This window comes from Misgurnus anguillicaudatus, chromosome 16 (genome assembly GCF_027580225.2).
Source record: "Misgurnus anguillicaudatus chromosome 16, ASM2758022v2, whole genome shotgun sequence".
In the NCBI taxonomy this organism is placed as follows: domain Eukaryota; kingdom Metazoa; phylum Chordata; class Actinopteri; order Cypriniformes; family Cobitidae; genus Misgurnus; species Misgurnus anguillicaudatus.
The window spans coordinates 26,754,854-26,775,754 of NC_073352.2; the positions used below are offsets into that span (position 1 = coordinate 26,754,854).

Here is a 20,901-nt window from a genome sequence, read left to right on the forward strand (position 1 = left end):
AGGGGAGGAGAGGGTGGATGAGAGAAATGGGGGGGAGAAAGCCCATGAGAAAAAGAGAGGAAGACGTACTTAGATGAAGAAACAGATCGAGGGTACCAAGGTGAGGTGCACCAAAGATCAAGAGAGAACATAACTCTTCAGACAATAAATACAGACATAGACATACAAAACGGTTGAAGTATTTCATACTGTACGTTACATCACAAAAACATTTACATCAAAACTTTGCCATGTAAGGTGAGGGCTGAACGGGCCGCTGCAGTGAGCGGCCACTAAAAGCTTTTCAGTGGTGTAAAGAGTCAGCGGCGCGGTCAGATCACAAGCTCACCTGGTTCTGAACATCAGAGCCGGGTCCATGTTTACAGCTGCCATCCGGCCCACGTGTCTGATCTCCTTAGCGATCATCCGCAGCTTCTCAAAGTTCACCAAACCGTCCACCTTGGAGTCGTTCCCTAGGGAGGTATGATAGTTTTTAGCTCTGCATCCGATTTATTTTTATCCGACGTGTCGAATAAGCAAAAGATCCAAGTGATTTCTGCAGCTCTCCTCACATGCCGGCTTGCAGATTTGCTGTCATGTCAAATATAGTCATTAAAGGTCCCATCCCTCAATAACAGCAGCTTTGCAAAACCTAAATTACACTGCGAGTGACAGGATCACAGCCTTTGCTAAAACAAACTGTTAAGATCTGACTGATGATCATGGCCCTGCTTCAAAATAAACGTCAGATGCTATCTATTCTGCTTCTGACTGAGCAGGCCAAGTTTTCGATCACCCAGCAGGCATTATTAATGTGTAAACGTGGTGAATACTACTGTATGTTACAGCTGCGCAGGATGTTTTGTTATAATGTGCTTTTGTAGTCCATTAACTCTTTGCACGCCATTAACGAGTTAACTCATCAATTAAGAGAAAACATTTGAATTAAAAAAGTGTTCCTGATGAATTTTTATGTTAATCTGCAATACCGCGATTATCCACTAGATTATCCACTTATCCAATTTATGAAAAAACTGAAGCCAAAACGTTACTTACTAATTTTAAACTCTGTGTATGTTCTGAATCTGATCTCTAACACAATTCCTTCACAAAAATGCAATTATTTCAGCTTTTTGCTTAAAAAATTTTTTTTTTTTAAGAAAAATACCCATATTTAAGAGTATAAGCAGAGAAAAAAATATAGATGAAACGTTTTTTTTTTCCCCATTTTGATTGTTTGTTCGAAAGCAGAGGGTTTGTTCTTACTTTCATTTAATATATTTGTATGTTTTTAGAAGAAAATTTTTCTGGAAGGCATTTTGTGAAACTTTTTTGAAAATCCCAAAGATGCTGGCGGGCTTTTCAAAACTTTTTTTAAAAAAAAGGCTGGCGGGGAATGAGTTAAGCTATTTTCCCCAAAATGTCAAGGAAATTTGGTTAGTCATGATATAAACCCTTTATTCAAAGAAGTACAAATAATCTAGCAATGTTTAATATTAAACGGCCCATATTATGCAAAATCCACTTTTACAAGGTGTTTGGACATAAATGTGTGTTGCCAGTGTGTGAACAGAACCACCCTACAATAAAAAAAATCCACTTACTGCTCTTTTTATAATCCCCATTAAACCAGAGCAGTCTCTTTTATTCTCTTGTTAATGTGATGTCACACTAACAACACCCTGCCCACAGCCACCAACTCACTGGTTAATTTTACCCAAAAGCTTTTCTAAATGTGTTTGTTAGCATGTTGTAGCACTAATGCGGCTAACAATAATATTGTCCCAGATCTGTTTTTAACCAAAAGCAGTAGCTCATACGCATTTAAAGAGCACGTATTTCATTAAAAAAACTCATTATTTTCCACATATCGTACATTTTTGTAGCTCCAGATTTCACTCTCTTCCTGAAATGCACAGCTCTGTGTCACTGATTGGCCAGCTAATCTGTACGTTGTGATTGGTCTTAATACCTCTAATGTCAGCCGGAAACATGACGCTCCTTACCATGTTTGAAAGATTCCTGCACACTGCTATGCTAACAGGAGGTAACTTACAGGCTGTGAGTCCGACACGGGAGGAATTATAATAATGCCGGTCTTGTCTACATTAGCAATCCCAGGCAGTAAACTCTTGCCTACAATCCGTGTGTTTGTAAAAGAGATTTGTGATGGAGACGATAACTCGCGTCATGGTTTAGTTTGGGGAATGTACCTTTTGCATATCGTCAACGTACTAATACACACTTAAAAGAACAGTATGTAAGAAATTTATATCAATTAATCGTAAAATGGCCTGATATGTCATTAGACATTAAGAAATCATTTTCATTTCAAATACTTATATCACTGACAACGGTGGTCTGGCCAGGATATTGTCATTTAAAAAGTGGAGTTGCAGCACTCAACTGATGTTTATGTTGTCATTTTGTGTATTGGCCACCAGTTGTGTGATTGCAGTACCAGTTTTAGCCACAAGTTTTGTGATTGCAATACCAGTTTTGGCCACACTCCTACATACTGTTCCTTTAAGGAAATGTAAAATCATGAATCGGACAATAGGTGCTCTTTAAAAGGTACGTACATGAGAACAGCACTTTTATGCCCTCGTCCAAATAGGCATTTTGGACATGCTGTAATAAATGATCTGTGGGGTATTTTGAGCTGAAACTTTACAGACACTCCAGGCACACCTGAGACATATTACATCTTGTAAAAATGGGCGTAATATTGGCCCTTTAAAATATGTATCTCACAGCACGTATTAAATAATGAAAGTATGAAGCTTTTACATCACTGGAACTTACCTTCATGCAGAAAGGTGAGATCTTTTTTGATGACAGGAAACAGTGGGATTATGGGTGGCTGAAGGTTCTGGCTGTTGAGAAGGTTTCTGTATTTGGCCATATTCCTGGATGGATCAAACAGGTCCTGGAGATCACTGAAGAGCTTCTCATATTTACTGGGCAACTTCTCCCACGTGCCTCTCAGCCTGGACACTGGTGCCAAATTCAAACCACTGCAAAAAATAGAGAAGTAACTTTTAGGTACCGTCAACTGTGTCATTACTATCATTCATCTAAATATCTTAATCATTTATCACAAATACTTTCATAAAATTAGTTTTCCTACTAAAGCCTTGAATGTAAGTTTCTTCCAATAAATACATAATAATTAATGATTAAACTTAAAGGAACAGTATGTAAGAAATTTTTATCAATTAATCATAAAATGGCCCTGATATGTCACTAGACATTAAGAAATCATTTTTATTTCAAATACTTATATCACTGACAACAGTGGTCCGGCCAGGATATTGTCATTAAAAAAGTGAAGTTGCAGCCCTCAACTGACGTTTATGTTGTCATGTTGTGTATTGGCCACCAGTTGTGAGATTGCAGTACCAGTTTTAGCCACAAGTTCTGTGATTGCAGTACCAATTTTGACCACAATCCTACATACTGTTCCTTTAAATACCTAGTCTATCATCTAATTCTTGAAATGATTATAGTTTTCGTTACCTGATGATGGCAAACATAGAGTTGAAGTTCTTGCATTCGCGACAGTGCAACGCAATCTTTATGAAGTGCTTGACGATCTTCATGCGCTTGAGCTGGTTGGGTTCACGCACGACCTCCGTGGCAACCCAGAAAGTCTCCCGATTGATGGCCTCTTCGAAGAGCTTGAGGCTGGGCGGCCCGGATAAACGGCTCTTCAGCTTGAACAGGTCATCGATGTATTCGGTGGGCTCGATGGCGCAGAACAGCTCAAAGGCACGCATGGACAGCTGCGTCGCAACTTCAACGGTGCTGAGCTGCAGCAGGCTGATCTGACTCTCACGCAGCAGCTCTTGGGCATCTTCGTCCGAGCACAGCGTTTCTGTCTCCATGTTGCTTTTCAGGTAGTATCTGCGTGTTAAACAAAGAGTTATTTGAGTCTGGTTACCTAATGTCACATTTTATCCACTACCAACATGCTATAATAAACACAACAGCTCTACAAAAAATTTAAATATGGTTGGATGTGAGGCACCACCTGCCGCTCAGTTGGATCCTGTCGGCCAGTTTGGAGAGTTGCTCGGGGAGGCGGCGCTGTTTGATCACACCCTCAGGTGTGACTGACACCTCACAAAGCGAATAGGCCTCGGCGGCGGCGGTCAAGGCAAACTCTCGGATGGCCTGAGCTACGACTTCTTTAGCTGTCGTGTCCTTTCCGATCATGATGTACCGACTCTGCTGATCAGCCTTGAACACTCGCAATACCTGATCGGACATGTTTATAGACAAAAGGAAAGAGAGACTTAGGACTCATACGTTAAACCATTCCATTAACCAACACCTTTAAATCAGGGTTCCCTTCAGGATTGTGTACATCAAATGATTCGTTTTCTTTTGATTGCCATTTAATTATTGAAATCCACAATATTTTTAAAGCATAAGGCACTTAATAGTGAACTAGAGAAACAGTAAGATTGTCTATGTCCATGCATTCATGTCGCTTTCACAGTTGATAGATTTATGCAAGTTCAAACCCAAATTCTGTCTCCAGTTTCTTTAACAACACAAGAACATTAAACCCTGAAGAATTATAATTTACTGAACCCCAGACACAGCTTTTTAATGGCTGTGAGAACCATTTTCTTGGCTTAGGGGCCATTTACAAAACACATTTTCCACCGTAAATGGGAAAGTTTTTCTGCTTTTTGGCAGTTTGTTTAAATGACAACAGCATTCAGAAGTCATGAAAAGTTTTTTAAAACAAAGCCTCGCTGTGTGAACTATGAAGATGTGTAATCTACATAACCAAAACAACAATGGCGGCCTTACACGACTTTGTTTGTGCTGCTCAAGATACTGGCGGTGTCCAAAACCGTATACGTTCCTACTACATAGTAGGCGAGAAACAGTATGTGACAAAGATAGTATATCCGAATCCACAGTACTCAAATCCGGCTACATTCTGAAGTGTGCATTCGATAGACAAAATTTTTACTGTTTTATAGTCCAGGGTCACTCAAAAAAACTCCCTCATCGTTCATATAAACATCCATGCGCACACGGTGCGACGCACTCTTTTATCCAGGCCATAGACTGTAAAAAAAGATGGACGACGCTCGCTCGCTCTCTTCCATTGGTGAACAGTGAAGCCGCCAGTGTCCCGATACGGCACTGACATCTTGGATCTTGAGTCTTAGCAGTAGCGTTTTCAGGACCAGTCTTGCACAGTAGTGAGCAGGAAGTAAAGCCGCAAAATTAAGGCCCCGCCCTCACAGAATGGGCATATCACAGCTTTCAATCATGACGTCACACCACCGTTTTTATAGCATTAAATAACTAACTAAAAACAAACTTATTTCAAAAACAAACATGTGAATTTATATCAGTGTGATAAAAAGTACAGTAAATGACAGAAACAAGCTTCGGAAAAAAGATAATTGAAGTGCAATTAAATTGTTTATTTGGTCTCAAGTCCCATTGAATAACATGGGGGAGGCGGGGTTTATGACCTATACTGGGATCAGTCACTGGATGGCGATCAAGGCGTTTTGGCTTCACTTTTCAGGGCTTGTGCGGCACGCTTGATCCAGGCGTTATCGGCATCGCAGCGAGTTGAAAATACTTCCAGCTTTTCAGAATGCTGGGTCGGAAAGCGAGTTGGAAAGAATGTAAGGCGTTTTCGGCAAGGCTTTAGTCGCGAAATGTAAACTGCCCCTTTAATGCAGATCTTTTTGACATCTTTGTCTAGTGTATGTGAAATTTTCCAAAAATGCAAAAGCAAAACTTTTCTGCTTTTTACGTTCACACAGGCCAACCAAAATAAACCAAACTTCATGGTCAGTCGTTACAGGTTTGAAATTAAATCTCTAGTGTGAAAGCGACATAAATCATAAACCAAGACTAAAATAACCAAACATCTTAACCAGTTACACCCAGTGAAACATTAAGATTAAGACCAAAAGATTTCCCACCAAATCTGTGCCACAAAGAATATTATAAAGCCAAAGCAATGCCAGCCATGTTATTTGAAGAACACTGCGATTAGAAGGACTGCATGAAATACTTACTTATAGGCCCACCTTCTGAAAAAAGACATCATAAAATAACATTTTATTAAATATGCATCTAAATATGCATCAAAACCTCAATCTAAACTACCCCTTAAATTAGAGGCAAATGAGAGGGTTAATAGAGGGTTTCCTACTGCTAAAACCTGACTGTACGATGAGAATGTGGTTTCACCACCAATAAAATTGTTGTTGCAGTAGCCAAATTAGTTTACGTTTCTTACCAGGCTGGTTGTTGAAGTCAAGTATGCGATGATGTGACTGCAGCAGGTCAGGGTTGCTGGATGAAAGGTTTCCACTGACAGGAAGAGCAGGAGGGATTTGTTTTGACTGCTTTAGCCCTACAATACTGTCATCCTGGGATTGACCCACCCCAACATCACTGCGAACCAACAAGAAGAGTTACAATGAACGAAACAATGAACAAAATTGACCAATGGGGTCTTTCAAATGTTAAACCCGGCTTACTTGTACGGTTTGGGTGGTAGAATACTGGTCAGTGTCTTATCAAAAATCTTCTTCAGTTTGTTTCTGCCACCAACGGTGTTGGCTTTGGCTTTCTTGCTGGCTTTTTCAAGACCCATGACTTGCTCCACATCAACAGCCAGGTCAGGGATAGAGTAGCGGGTTGCTTTCTTGATGTCCCCGATTTTGGGGATGTGAGGGGCCCCGTTTTTTCTATCTGGTTCATCATCCTGGTCCTGATCTTGGTCCTGGTCAGGTCTGGCCAGCAGTTCCTTGAACACTGACAACAAGAAACAACAATCAGATTTTTGGAAATAACTACAGTTGTACGAGCCATAGTGAACATTTAGCCCTGGCTTCAGATTTCAGATCAATCTGGTTGTTGGGTCTGAATAGCAGTTTTTCTTGATCTTACCTAAAAGATTTGTTTTCACAGTAATAGACAGATGCGTGTTGTTTTTAAGGATCTCGTTGACTTTGGATAGCGGCACATTCTCAAAATTTTGCCCGTTTACCTCCAATATCTGAAAGAAAGATGAAAATCATGTAGATTAATAAATCGCAAATAAATAATATAACAAAAATATAATATGTAATATGTTTTTTTTAAACTACTACTGTATGTCCTCACTGAAAAAAAAACTAGTGCTGGGCAAAGATTAATCGCGATTAATCGCATACAAAATAAAAGTGATTTTTAGCATAATATACAAGTGTGTGCTGTGTGTAATTATTATGTATGTATAATTACACACACGCACACACACACACACACACACACACATTCATGTATATATTAAAGAAACATTTAAATGTGTAAATATATTTATTTATAATTTTATTTATTCTATATTATATTATATATATATATATATATATATATATATATATATATATATATATATATATATATATATATATATATATATATATATACACACACATTTTAAAATTTTATGTATAAGTTTAAGAAAAAAATATTAATATGTAATTGTGTGTATCTGTATATACATTATAATTACACACAGGACACACATACTGTATATTATGTAAACAATTTTTTTTATTTTGTATGCGATTAATCACGATTAATCCGTCTGACAGACTAAATGGAACAAAATGATGACTACTTTTGGATTTCAAAAACAGCTCCTGCTTTTCTTTTATTTTCTCAATGCTGTAACCAACTCAGTTTTAACTTGTTGACAACAGCAATTTCAAATGCTTTCACCCAAAGATTCCCACTTCCAGTCGGATAACCCCAAAGCTATTGTTTTAACAAGCTGCTATTACTGTGTCAAGTGCAAGTATTTCTGTAATCCTGCTATAAAATTCACCTGGTCTCCTCGCTTAAGGCCAGCCTCTGCAGCTTTGCTGCCCGGCTCCACGCTGTCGATGAAGATACGAAAGCCCTTCTCTGAACCCCCCAGCAGGGTGAAGGCCAGCGGGGCTTCCCTAGAGGGTTTGGTCAGGGTCACCACCCGCAACTTTGCTTTGGCAGCGCATGCTATGTTTAACAGTCTCAGGTGCCCACACATTTTCTGGTTAAACAGATAAAGAGAAGAATTACATGTTTGGATGGTTTTGTCGTCAACCCCACCATCAAGCTGAAGCTCTGAATGAAAGCAGGAAAAAATAGAGAGGTTGGATAGCTGACCTCTCTCTCCAGATTGTACTCGAACTCCTCTAGAAAATGTGTCATTGAGGGGTCACCCTCAAAGTCGTTGAAGTGATTGTTCACCCACAGCAAGACTACCCGTGTAACCTGATAAAACATGAGGTCATAGATTACAATAGGTTTCGTTCTAAAGAGCAGCTTCTTAAATCAAGGGTTCACCACAAAATATAAAGGTTTGCTCTCTCCCAAACTCACAAAAAGATATTTTGAATAACCCATATTTATCTGTTTCCATAAAACCTCTTTCTTCTTCATCTCTTTAAACTTGTTCTTGTATATGTAACCTTGTCCCTGAGGCTGGGGTCATGAAACCATTCCAGCAGTTTCTTGCCCACCACCATGGGGCCTGGCAGGAAGGTGCGGTAGGTAAGAAGGAAGTCCTCGATGTAGGTGGGGTCCACCACCGAGTGCTCTTCTACTAGGTGCATTGTGAGTCTCTCCGATGTGCCCTATGGAAAGTCAAAGTTGTGGGTTGGGATTAGAAAATGCAGTGTAGCTAGATCACTTGGCCAACCGTGGCTCCATTTCACTGTTTCCATCAGGTCCAAATATCAAGGTGTTTAATTCATAAAAACTATTTGTTATTCAACCCCATATATGCTTTCACTGTGCTGTTCTTAGCAGATCTCTGCGTTTAGGAATCAATTCTGGGATATGTTCAGTGCATCAGTTTGAACCAGTGGAAACAGCTTGTCTATTGAGAATACTATATATTACATACAGTACACTATGATTTTTATTATATACACACTAGTAGCCAAACGTGATGTCCAACTCTAAACACGTATTGGCTCTTTATTCAAATATTTTATTAAAGTTGCATTAAAAATCTGCATGCTTGAGGCTCAGCTTTGAGAAGAATTTAAGAAGGACTGACAAACAAAATGACACATATGTGCAAAGTTTATATACAATAACACTCTTAATATACAATGACTACAAAATATTACCACAAAAGAGGATCAATAAATATAATTTATATACATTTTTAAAATATAATATTTTTCTATCCATTTTGTATATGCAAATAAAACCCAGAGTTTCTAATATGCTGTGGCTTGTCTTTTTTGGCAATTATTTTTTTCCAATAAACACCCTAAAGGTTTAATGTTTGTGCATTTTGTACCATACACCTCATATTTTGATGGTTTAATCTAACCTGAGGTGGCAATAAAAGCAAATATTGTACAAAACTCCCCTAACCTCGGACACAGACATCATTTACACATGCACTACTCTATATTTAATGCATAAAATAAAATGTATAGATACGTTTATGACAACTGTCATTAAGTGTCATTCGTTCAATATGCCATTTTTAATGCAAAGGTGACATTGTTGTCGTTGTTAAGACAACTTGACACAAACCAATACATCATAACTTGTCATGACAACTTGACATAACCAAAACTGACCACTTTTTACCAGTGATACAAATTTAATTTGTCATTAAAATGTCATTAAGTGTTAAAACTCTGTAATGTAGTTTTATAACAACGTCATGAATATTTTTCTTGACCTCAACTACAGTACAAATAAAATGTGTCATTAAAATGTCATTAAGTGTTAATACTCAGTCAAATATTTTTATAACAGCATCATTAATTTTCTTCAGTTTATAATGTTTTTTATGTTTCCTTTAGGTGTTTAAGAAATAAAATCAATAATTTAATAATAATAACAATTAATATTGATAAAATTATATTTTATTGCATTTGGAGACCGATTCACCTAAAATTAAATGAAAATGTTACAAAAATGGTTTAAGCCATGCAGCGCTGGGTCCATATCGCTGCAAAAAATAGCTAATTACATTAAATTAATTAATTAATTATTATTATTATTATTATTATTATTATTAATTTTTCATCTATGTCAGAAAAATTCAGAACCTTGTGTGAGGAAGAACAAGTTCTGTTAAATGTTAGTTTTTTGTGTATTATATACATACATAAAGTATAAGAACACGTTAAATATAATCTTTTGATGTGTCTGTTGCATTTTGTTAAGGTATTTAACATAAGTTGACATAATGATATTTAAATGACAGTTTAATGTAATGTAGCTAGGTTATTTAAGTTTGATAATTATTCTGCTATGTCATGTTTATGACAGTTTTATGATAATCTGGGATGTATTGGTTTATGTCACAACAAAAACATATCAAACAATCTCATCTTTGCATTAAAAATGACATAATTGAACAAATGACTCTTACTGACAGTTGTCATAAACGTGCATAGAATCTCCTTCATGTTCATGACACGTGTTATATTCACGTAAAGTGTTACCAAAGATTTTACTATGGTTACAAGGCTGAGACAGTCTAAGAAACATGAGCAGTGAACCATAGTGCCATAGTATCTCATTCCGCACAGGTTTCTCACCTTGATAACAATGTGTCCCTTTCTGGTACCCGTGCGATCCAGTTCACGGTGCTCCTTCACCATCACAATCTCACCCTCCTCTTCCACCTTCTGCATGTTTTTCTCTACTTGGTTTAAAATGCAGCAGTAATCCTGCTGTGCTATGCACACAAACTAACAGAAGGAGAAAGAATGGAGAGAGAGAGCAAGAAAGGAAGCAAATCACTTTCAATATGCTGCGGTACATTCAAATGATTCCCAGTGATAATTAAGGCAGTGCATTGAAACCGAGGCAAGATTTTATTACAGCTAAATTTTCTTTAATCACTGCATTATTCTCAGGCTTAACAAATGGGCAGGGCTACATCACTTTTGCAGTAAACGAGTCGCCACAAACCACTGAAATAGGTTAGGCGGGGAATAACTGCCATTCACATTGCATCCTTAATTATAATTTGGAAAGAACAAGGAATATTAAAATAATCTCATGGGAACTGTTAAGAAATATCAAGAGCATATGTTACTTTATAATAAAAAAATTATAAAGTAAAAGTACAAAATAAAAGTGATTTTTTTTGCATAATATATGTGTGTGTACTGTATATATATATATATATATAGGCTTTATTTAATTCATGCAGATTTTGGCATAATAGATGAGTGTATTTTATTTATATTTTTTATATATTTATATATATAATAAATAAAAAATATAAATAAAACACACTCATATATTAAGCCAAAATCTGCATGAATTAAATAAAGCCAATTTTTAGCTTGAGACATTCGTTTTACATCATTATGCTGCCTTCTCTTTGGCCAAAATGAATCGCATATGTTACCCAGGACCCCAAAAGGGTCACAACGGTAAATGTATTTTAAATTGAGATTTATACATGATCTGAAAGCTGAATAATAAAAGCTTTCCATTCATATATGGATTGTTGGTTTAGGGCAATATTTGGCCGAGATATAACTATTCGAAATTTGGAATTTCAGGGTGCAAAAAATTCAAATATTGAGATAATCGCCTTTAAAAGTTGTCTAAATGAATGATATATTTACGGTAGGAAATATCTTCATGGAAAATGATCTTTACTTAATATCCTAATGATTTTTGGCATAAAAGAAAAATCGATATGCATTTTATATTCGTGCTACTTAAGACTGCTTTTGTGGTCCAGGGTCACATATATCATTCACCAGTATGACAATGCCAAAACAATCAACCATGAAGTAAAACAAATCTACTGGTCCTTCAAATAGGCATTGTATTGTGAGATTTATCCCAATGGATTGTTGACCCACCTGGCAGTCATCCACCTTGGTCTTCATCACACCCTTCATGTACTCTTTCTCCATGGTAGGGGATACACCGAAGCTGTTGCCCATGCACAGGATTTCTGTCCGGCCATCTGGGTGTGTCACCTCCACAGAGCCATTGAGAATCACGGACCATGAGTCCAGCTGCAAAAAAAATGACAGCAAGTTAATAAATGATTACATTTAAAATGTCATTTTAAATGTTACATCTATGTTAAAGGGATAGTTATACTGATATTAATAACTTACAACCAGGTCGTTTTATACATGTATACTTTTGTGGTGAATCATGATTCAGGGGCAAATTGGTTTGACACGCACAAACACGTAATTACATACTGCATGTATTTAGTCGTTTTGCCTTTTGATAACAGCGTTATACGCAGTCGCTGTGAATCGCACAAGCCTGAAGCCTGTCCTGCTTTCAATTATATGAATGCATTAGGGGAGAAAATGGCTCTTTTTGGCATGTCAATATTGAGATAAGAAGATAAGTGATCCCCGCTGTACCGCGGGCATCTTGTAATCTCAAGATGCTGAACGCTGCCATTCATTCAGGTTTAACAGAGCAGAAGCTGAATGGCTGATTGGCTGATGAAGGGGAAGCACAGAATGACGCTACAGTACATGCAAGTAAATCCAAAAATCGAAGAAATGAAAGAAACAGTTCACTTAGAAATTATGCTCGTGGTAAGTCGTATGGAATCAAGTTTTTCATCTTATTTTGGAGTGAACTATTCACTTAAAGGGAACATGATATCATTTATTAAAATCAAAAGTAAAGCCTGGGTTTAGAGTTAAATAAAAAACGACTGTCGAAAAGCTATGATACATGCTACTGATGTAGGAAAAAGTGCATGGTATGAACTGTATTTAGGGTACAAGGTCATACAGTATGTACAGGTTGAAAGTTAGAGGTAAAGGTTCAAGTGAGAGGAATAGGGGCTAATGGTACGTGCTCATGTGACGGCAAGACTGACTGACCTCTTCACCATCATTAAGTACGATGGTGCCGGCCCGTTCCACTACAGCAAACACCATGACAGCACAGAGCTCCCGTCTGACTGACATGGTCATGTTGGCAAAGGCTGGTAGCTGGTGCATGAACTCCAACAGTTGCTCTAAGAAACAGTGAGAGACGAGACATTTTTGAGAGAGAGAGATACACTGAGGGTCTTGAAATTATGTTTTTTTCCCTCTACCAGTTGCAGTTTGTGCTTCCCAGAAGTAGAATGGAAAAACCTTCTTTCCATGACTATAAAAATAACAGCAATGAATGCATTATTAATACAAAGCTATTTTTGAGAACTGACTAAACCTTCTATATAATATACAAGACATTTTATACACGACAAAAGCTCTTCTGGTGAAACCCAACAAATAAGTATTTGGACTTACAGCAAGTGTATTTTGTATGTATGTGTAATTTAAATCAAAGTTTTTTTTGTTTGCCCCCTTTATGCAATAATAACAGCATGTGGTCACTCATCCAATGACAGAAATATCTTTAATCTTATATTTTAAATCCTAAAACGCTTTGGATACGGCTCTAGATTTCTGTTAAGATTGTCTCTGGGTGTATCTGACAGCCTTGAATGGTCTATGTACAGTTTGCTTGCCGTATTTTTCCAAGAATACAGTTGACTGAGGCTCTTTTGTGCGTTTGATAGCATCTTATAATTATTATACAAATCAGTGTGAAACTGTAAATGACCTTGACATGCTTAACAGCACTACAAATAAAACGTTCAAAATTACAATCACAAAGACAATTTGGTTAACACTTTACACTGCAAAAAGAACTTTTTAACTAAGTATTTTTGTCTTGTTTTCAGTAGAAATATCTAAAAATTCTTAAAGGAATAGTCAATTTTCTTAAAAGAAAAATCCAGATAATTTACTCACCACCATGTCATCCAAAATGTCTTTCTTTGTTCAGTCGAGAAGAAATTATGTTTTTTGAGGAAAACATTGCAGGATTTTTCTCATTTTAATGGACTTTAATAGACACCAACAATTAATACTTAACTCAACACTTAACAGTTTTTTTCAACGGAGTTTCAAAGGTCTATAAACGATCCCAAACGAGGCATAAGGGTCTTATCTAGCAAGAAAAATAACAAATATACACTTTTAAACCACAATTTCTCGTCTTTGGGGGCCTTTGAAACTCTGTTGAAAAAAACTGTTATGTGTTGAGTTAAGTATTAATTGTTGGTGTCTATTAAAGTCCATTAAAATGAGAAAAATCCTGCAGCAATGTTTTCCTCAAAAAACATAATTTCTTCTCGACTGAACAAAGAAAGACATCAACATTTTGGATAACATGGTGGTGAGTAAATTATCTGGTTTTTTCTTTTAAGAAAATTGACTATTCCATCAAATCAAGTTTTTAGACAAAAAATAAGTCAATTTGTGCTTAAAACAAGCTAAAATATATGCCAATGGGGTGAGAAAATGTTTAACTCTTCCCCCGTCATTAACGAGTTAACTTGTCAATTAAGAGAAAATGCTTCACTGCCAATCACGAGTATTTTTGGCTTTCTGCAATACCACTATTATCCACCAGGTGCAACTTATAAAACCCGGAAGTATCGCCCTAGGGCAAACAGCTGTATATCCGTGTAAGTTTTGAGGATCGCTCTGCATCTGATTTCTATTAAAATTCCTTCACATAAACTGAATTATTTCAGATTTTTGCCCAAAATTTTGTGTTTTTTAAGAAACCTACCCATATTTGAGAGGTGATAAAAAGAAAACTAATGAAAGTAGGATGAAACTTTTGTTTGTTTGTTTGAAAGCAGAGGGTTTGTTCTTATATATTGTATGTATATGTATTTTAAGAAGAACTTTTTCTGAAAGGCATTAAACTTTTGTGAAAATCTTGAAAAATGCTGGCGCTGACTGGCAACTTTTTTTTAAAACGCTGGTGGGGAAAGAGTTAAGTATTTCAAGACTACATTGGCAGATATTTTTGCTTGTTTTAAGCACAAATTTACTAAAATTGTATATTTTTTGTCTAACTAGATTTTTTTTTCTTAGGTCATTTTGCTCATCAAGAAAATGCATCTTGATTTAAGAATTTATATATATTTCTACTGAAAACAAGACAAAATAGTAAGTTACTGTGCGTTCACACCTCCACCGACGAAAGCGTCAAAGAGCTATGACGGTGTTCAGCGACAACCAATCAGAAGGCGGAAAGTTTGGCAGCAACAAATCAAAAGCTGGAAAAGAATTCCAGAGAATGCTTTGGAGCATCAGAGCGTCCACTACGCTTTTTCTATAAGCGCTGTTTGTTTTTTTGACGCTCTTACCGATGGCGGTGTGAATGTACAGTAAGAAAGTCGTTTTTTGTTGTATATAATAAGGTTGTAATAGTAAACATTACTAAATGCATTAACTACCATAAACACAATGAAAAATGCCACAATTTGTAGTTATTATCGCTAATATACTAGCATGTATCACAACTCTACGGAGAGGTTTGGCAGCCAGGCAAGAATTCAAGGACCTGTACCTAACATTGTATACATTAATTTTACATATTAGTTCAGTGTTATAGCTGATACGCGTTAGATAAAATATGACTGAAGGTAATTTACTTGTCATTTATTTCCCTTCTTATCTGAAAAAAAGAATGTAAAATAACTCTGTTGTTATTGATTCTATGTGAAAGTCTACCGGAAGTTGCGTTTAGTCCACAAAACCAGTTTGTTTATGTTGTTGCGACTGAAACCGTCTTTAGATTTTTTTATATTTTTATTATATTGTTTTTCCTAATATTTGTACTGTCTTTATGGTCTACATATATTCCCTGTTAAGCTGCTTTGCTAAAATTGTGAAACGTGCAATCGAAATAAGCTTGAATTGAAAAAACGTCTCCTGCCTTAACTGCTGTGACAGGGCTACACAAAGCCTAGAGACGCTTAGTTGAGGGCAAGTGTGTAGACACAAGATTTGGGGTTTTGCTCTGCGCCTGTGGCCCGTCTGGGTACTCGATGACCTGTGCTTGGCACGGCTGCACTGAAGCGGAACTGTGGAAGCGTCCCAGCCGATCAAATTTTAATGTGCTTCGAGAGGTTTTGGCTGAGAGAGTGACCTAGAAATAAACCAACACAGCTCTCCCCCTCTTTGCTTTTGTATTCTGCGCGACCTTTCATTGTCTGCGCCTTCCTTCCTCAAGTAAACTCTAAAGTTCTAGCCTGAATAACTTCATTGTCTTTGAAAAATTTGGTCAATGTTGCTTGATGTTAATAAGGTATATCTTACCAATATCATCGTCCGTTCTGTCCATGGGGTCTTTCTCCAGGCAGTCTCGGACAATGTCTCGGCTCATGAGGGGATCTGAGGCACGTTCGATATCTTCCTCATCGTCATCCTCCTCGGAGTCGACGGCTGTCTCGGGCAGGCCACTGAGGTCCATGTCGCCGGGCTCACTCTCGGTGGCCTGTGTATTGAAAACAATGATCAATCAATCTTAAACTGTCATTCACTGAACCAATATACCACAATCATTGAAATAAACAGAATCATGGGTTCGATTCCCAGGATGTATACAAACTAAACTATATGTCTTCTTGAATGAACTGTAAGTCACTTTTGGACTAAAAGACCTGCCAAATGCATAAATGTAAATACAAAATCGAAATTCACACTTGCACAAGACATCAGTACACAATGACCTTACATGCTCCAATTTGACAATAGCTTTATCTTATGTAAACAAGTCAATCAAGAAACACAACTAGACCAGTTGGTTAACAGTAGGTAGACAAAATGTCCCCCACAACCTTATTCCCCATCCAACATCGAGTCTCTGTCACCTGCTTGTGAAGCCCCAATGAAACTCTTTTTCTCCCTGCAACCGCCCGCAACGTCGCCCTGACCAGCTGCCTACAGACGTCGGATCCCAGCCGCATCTTTAAAGCTTGTGCTTCCAGTCACTTTTAATTGTTTAAGCCCCTTGATCTGAGCTCACACAAATGCTTGTCATTTCAACTCGAATGACCTGCGTTACTCATCAAATATTCAGACGCTGCTGAAAGCAGCCACTCAGAGGGCGAACTAGGCGGGGCACTGTAAGGCGGAGCTATTATATGGTAATGGGGAAGGATGTTGAAGCTAGGTGGCAGAATACACTGATATTAAACATATATAACAAAACTATAACATACTATCTTTGTTAAGCGAAGATTAAAGACCAGCTGAAAGCCTCCGTGATATCAAAGATGCTAAATAACACATTTTAGAGCTAATGGGGATTACACATAAACTACAGTTTTCAAATCATCCTGAATCTCCATGAGTTTAAACAACAGCAATAATGTTGAGTAAAGGTATCAATAGCTGACGATTAATGGGGTTTCAAGATCTTAAAATCAATAGACTAAACAGCCACCTATTAGCTGAACCTTTTAAGATGTACATTACATCACATCTTTATCCTGACACGGTTACGATGATAACCAGCCTCACATCATTAAACCCAACATATTGTACATGTTGACAAACCGATCGCATCACTTTGGGGTCGTTTAATCAAGTTTCCTCAACCGCCGAGATGCAAATCAGATACTGCATCGATGTTGAGGCTAGACAGGAAGTAGATCTGCTTCTGCACGAAAACTGTTAAGAGCTAATCAGGGACAACAAACATACCGGTGGTAAATACGTTGCTGATGATGATGGGACTGATCTTTCAAACTGTCATGTCGGGCGCGATCCATAGCAGTGTTTTGGCGGCTGAGATGAGCGTGAGGGGAACATTAATATTTCAGCGGGGCTATTCTTGGATCAATGCTTTCAAGTCTCCCAGAAGAACCTGTGTCATGATTTATTCAAAAAATGTGACGGTGCTGGCATCCACATGGAGGATGTGGGCCATTACTCTTGACAACAGAAGCCTTAATTGTAAGATACCTATATAGCTACATCAGACACCCTAGCATGCCTATGTCATGCTATCATCAACATATCAGTGCAGGCTCTGAAACACGCTGTCACGCTACTATATTTATGTATGTTAGACATTATAGATGTACTGTAAACTGTCACTGCAGAGGTCAGGGGTTAAAAAGCCTTGTTATTGTTAGCTTTATGAGATTTGTAAACATTTTGTAACTGGTAATTTAAGATTTTCTTTTTTCTGATGATGCACTACTACTAACAACTACTAATGACAATGATAATAATATTAATAGTAGTTATTATTATTATTATTATTATTATTATAAAATCTTTCCCCGCCAGCGTTTTTTAAAAAAGTTGCCAGCCAGCGCCAGCGTTTTTCATGATTTTCACCAAAGTTTAATGCCTTCCAGAAAATGTTCTTCTTTATAAACATACAATATACCAAATGAAAGAACAGACCCTCTGCTTTCAAACAAAAAAAAACGTTTCATCCTACCTTCAGTGGTTCTTTTGTAATCAGCTTTTGAATATGGGTAGGTTTCTGCAAAAACACCACATTTTGAGCAAAAAGCAGAGATAACTCAATTTTTGTGACGGACTTTTCATAGAGATCCCATTCAGAGCGATCTTTAAAACAGACACAGACATGCAGCCACTTGCCATAGGGCAATACTTCCGGGTTTAAAAAGTTGCGGAAGTATCCACCTGGTGGATAATAGCGGTATTGCGGAAAGACGGAAAATCTCGTCATTGGCGGGGAAGCGTTTTCTCTTAATTGACGAGATATCAATGGCGGTGAAAGATTTAATAATAATAATAATTAATTAAAGCTGCAAGCAGCGATGGAAGGGCCCTCGCACGCATGTGCACCGCTACCCTATGGCATTAGTAAAGCAGTGAACCAGGGGGATATGAATTAAAGTGGGTAAATATAGGTGGATATGTAAAGGAAAATTTATGTGCCACACCGCCTGTGTGCAGCAGGTGGCGCTATGACTGTACCTGATTATTGTTATATTGACGTGTTCAGGCCGGGACCCTTATCAAACTTGTGAATTCGGGGGCAGATCAGATAATGTATGCCTGAATTACAAAAGCTTCCTGTTTCATGGCGAAATATCACACTTTGCCAGGCTGCCACTGACACGCCCTTCAACGAAAAGTCAAGATCTTCGCAATTTATCACGGCAAAGGGCTTAACATCAGTCTGACCAAATATGATGATGATTTGATTAAATCTCTAAGAGCAGTAAATCACAGCGTAAAACATGGCATTTCCTGCTACCTCTAGGTGGCGCTATGACTGAAGCTGAATATTGGCATTAAAATGTGTTCAGGTCAAGACCCTTATAAAACATGTGAAGTGTGGGGCAGATTGGACATTGTATGCCTGAGTTATAACAACTTCCTGTTTCATGACGAAAATGCCGAACTTTGTCAGGCCACCACGGACACACCCTCCAACGAAAAGTCAAGATCTCCGCAATTTAGCATCGCAAAGGCCTTTAGATGATACTGACCAAATATGATAATGATCGGATTAAATCGCTAGGAGGAGTTCGTTAAAGTACGATGCTTGGAAATGTCAAAAAATGACAGAAAAAATTCAAAATGGCCGACTTCCTGTGGCGTTTAGAGCTTCGCTCCAAGAGACTTTTTTGTAGGTCTTGGGGTGCTAGATGACCCTACCAAATTTCGTATCTGTACGTTTTTCGTAGTGGGGGGGCTGTTCTCTTGAAATTTTGCAGGTGGCGCTATCGAGCCATTTCTACACGCCCACTTCTGATGCCTATACTACATGTAAATTTTTGCCACTTCTGACGCGTGTGCAAATTTTCATGAGTTTTCGGGTATGTTTAGGCCTTCAAAAATGCGATTCATTTCGGAAAATAATAATAATAATAATAATAATAATAATAATAATAATAAACGAAGCAAAAACAATAGGGCTTTGCACCCACGGTGCAGGCCATTCTGGCCTGCTCCTCGGTGCTCGGGCCCTAATAATAAAGTAATAGATGTCATTCAACTGTTGAATGATAATGCTTTTCAAGCATCTTGGCATGTAAACATGTGCGTTCATCATTTACACTTCAAACGTGGCTCATCCAATCAGAATTGAATTTTTGAACTATATTAGCATCCGCTTTTTATCCCGTCTCAGATATGTTTAAGTTTCTTCAAAAATACTAAATTTTGAACAATAGCTGAGATAATTGCATTTTTGTAAAGGACTTTTGTTAGAGATCAGATTCAGAGCGATGATCAAAACATAAACAGTTTTTACAGTTTTTGCATCAGTGGATGCTTCAGTGTTTTATAAGTTGGGTAAGAGCGCCATCTAGTGGATAATAGCAGAAATATGGATTGCAGTAAAAACTCATCATTAGCAGGGAATCGATTTCTCTTAATTGACGAGATAACTTGTCAATGGGGGGGAAAGAGTTTCCTTTGATAAAAACTTTTGCAATTGACAAGCTTCTCCACAGTGTCATCTGCCATTTCAAATACGCAATTACTTTAAATTTGAATAGATTTGATTGGCTCTCATTGGTTTATCGTTTATTAGTGTGAAAAAATTGCTCCGCAAGTAATCCCAACGATATCGTATCTTTATTGTTATAGTTGTAAACTGTATAATTCTCTTTAATTTAGAGCCATTTTTAAATAGCTATCGTCAATAGTGTAATTGACCTTTTAGTCTCCTCTTGTTTTATATGAGAGGTGAAGAATGTTGTTGAGCAGCAAGAAACATTGGAAAGAGATCACAACCTCTTTTCATGAGGTCACAGTCCAGCTGTTAATGAGGCTTTAACACATGGCTATCAGGTCAGGATCAGAGATGCTGCATACACTAAATCATCTGCCATACACTTCTGCATACGACCCGATATCAACACTCTTTAATCCGCAAACACATCACAAAGAAAATCAATTAAACAGCCCGGCAAACATCAACCCGAACACAATTAATCAGATTTATGGAGACTCGCACACGCTCAGAAGCAAACACACATATTTTTACAGCCTGACATAGATATGTAAAAGGTGAAATGAGGTTTCGTTGTCTGAAACTCACTGGTTCAATTTCACAAGTCATTAGCTAGGCTTCAGT

The 20,901-nt window shown here is 37.5% G+C and overlaps 1 protein-coding gene across 8 annotated transcripts in view; it reads right to left on the bottom strand.

The window, feature by feature from the left end:
- Positions 1–20,901, bottom strand: part of rapgef2b (Rap guanine nucleotide exchange factor 2b) — a 133,429-nt gene that overhangs the window by 17,860 nt on the left and 94,668 nt on the right. For all 8 annotated transcript variants that reach the window (XM_055178621.2, XM_055178615.2, XM_055178610.2 and 5 more), the window contains 15 exons: positions 16,146–16,323; positions 12,858–12,994; positions 11,859–12,017; positions 10,572–10,724; positions 8,469–8,633; positions 8,164–8,271; positions 7,844–8,047; positions 6,922–7,030; positions 6,510–6,786; positions 6,266–6,423; positions 6,042–6,056; positions 4,013–4,253; positions 3,499–3,885; positions 2,785–2,996; positions 329–452 (listed from right to left, as the gene is read on the bottom strand). In XM_055178621.2, the coding sequence (XP_055034596.1) occupies positions 329–452; positions 2,785–2,996; positions 3,499–3,885; positions 4,013–4,253; positions 6,042–6,056; positions 6,266–6,423; positions 6,510–6,786; positions 6,922–7,030; positions 7,844–8,047; positions 8,164–8,271; positions 8,469–8,633; positions 10,572–10,724; positions 11,859–12,017; positions 12,858–12,994; positions 16,146–16,323 (2,627 nt within the window). The remainder of the gene's footprint in view (positions 1–328; positions 453–2,784; positions 2,997–3,498; positions 3,886–4,012; positions 4,254–6,041; positions 6,057–6,265; positions 6,424–6,509; positions 6,787–6,921; positions 7,031–7,843; positions 8,048–8,163; positions 8,272–8,468; positions 8,634–10,571; positions 10,725–11,858; positions 12,018–12,857; positions 12,995–16,145; positions 16,324–20,901) is intronic.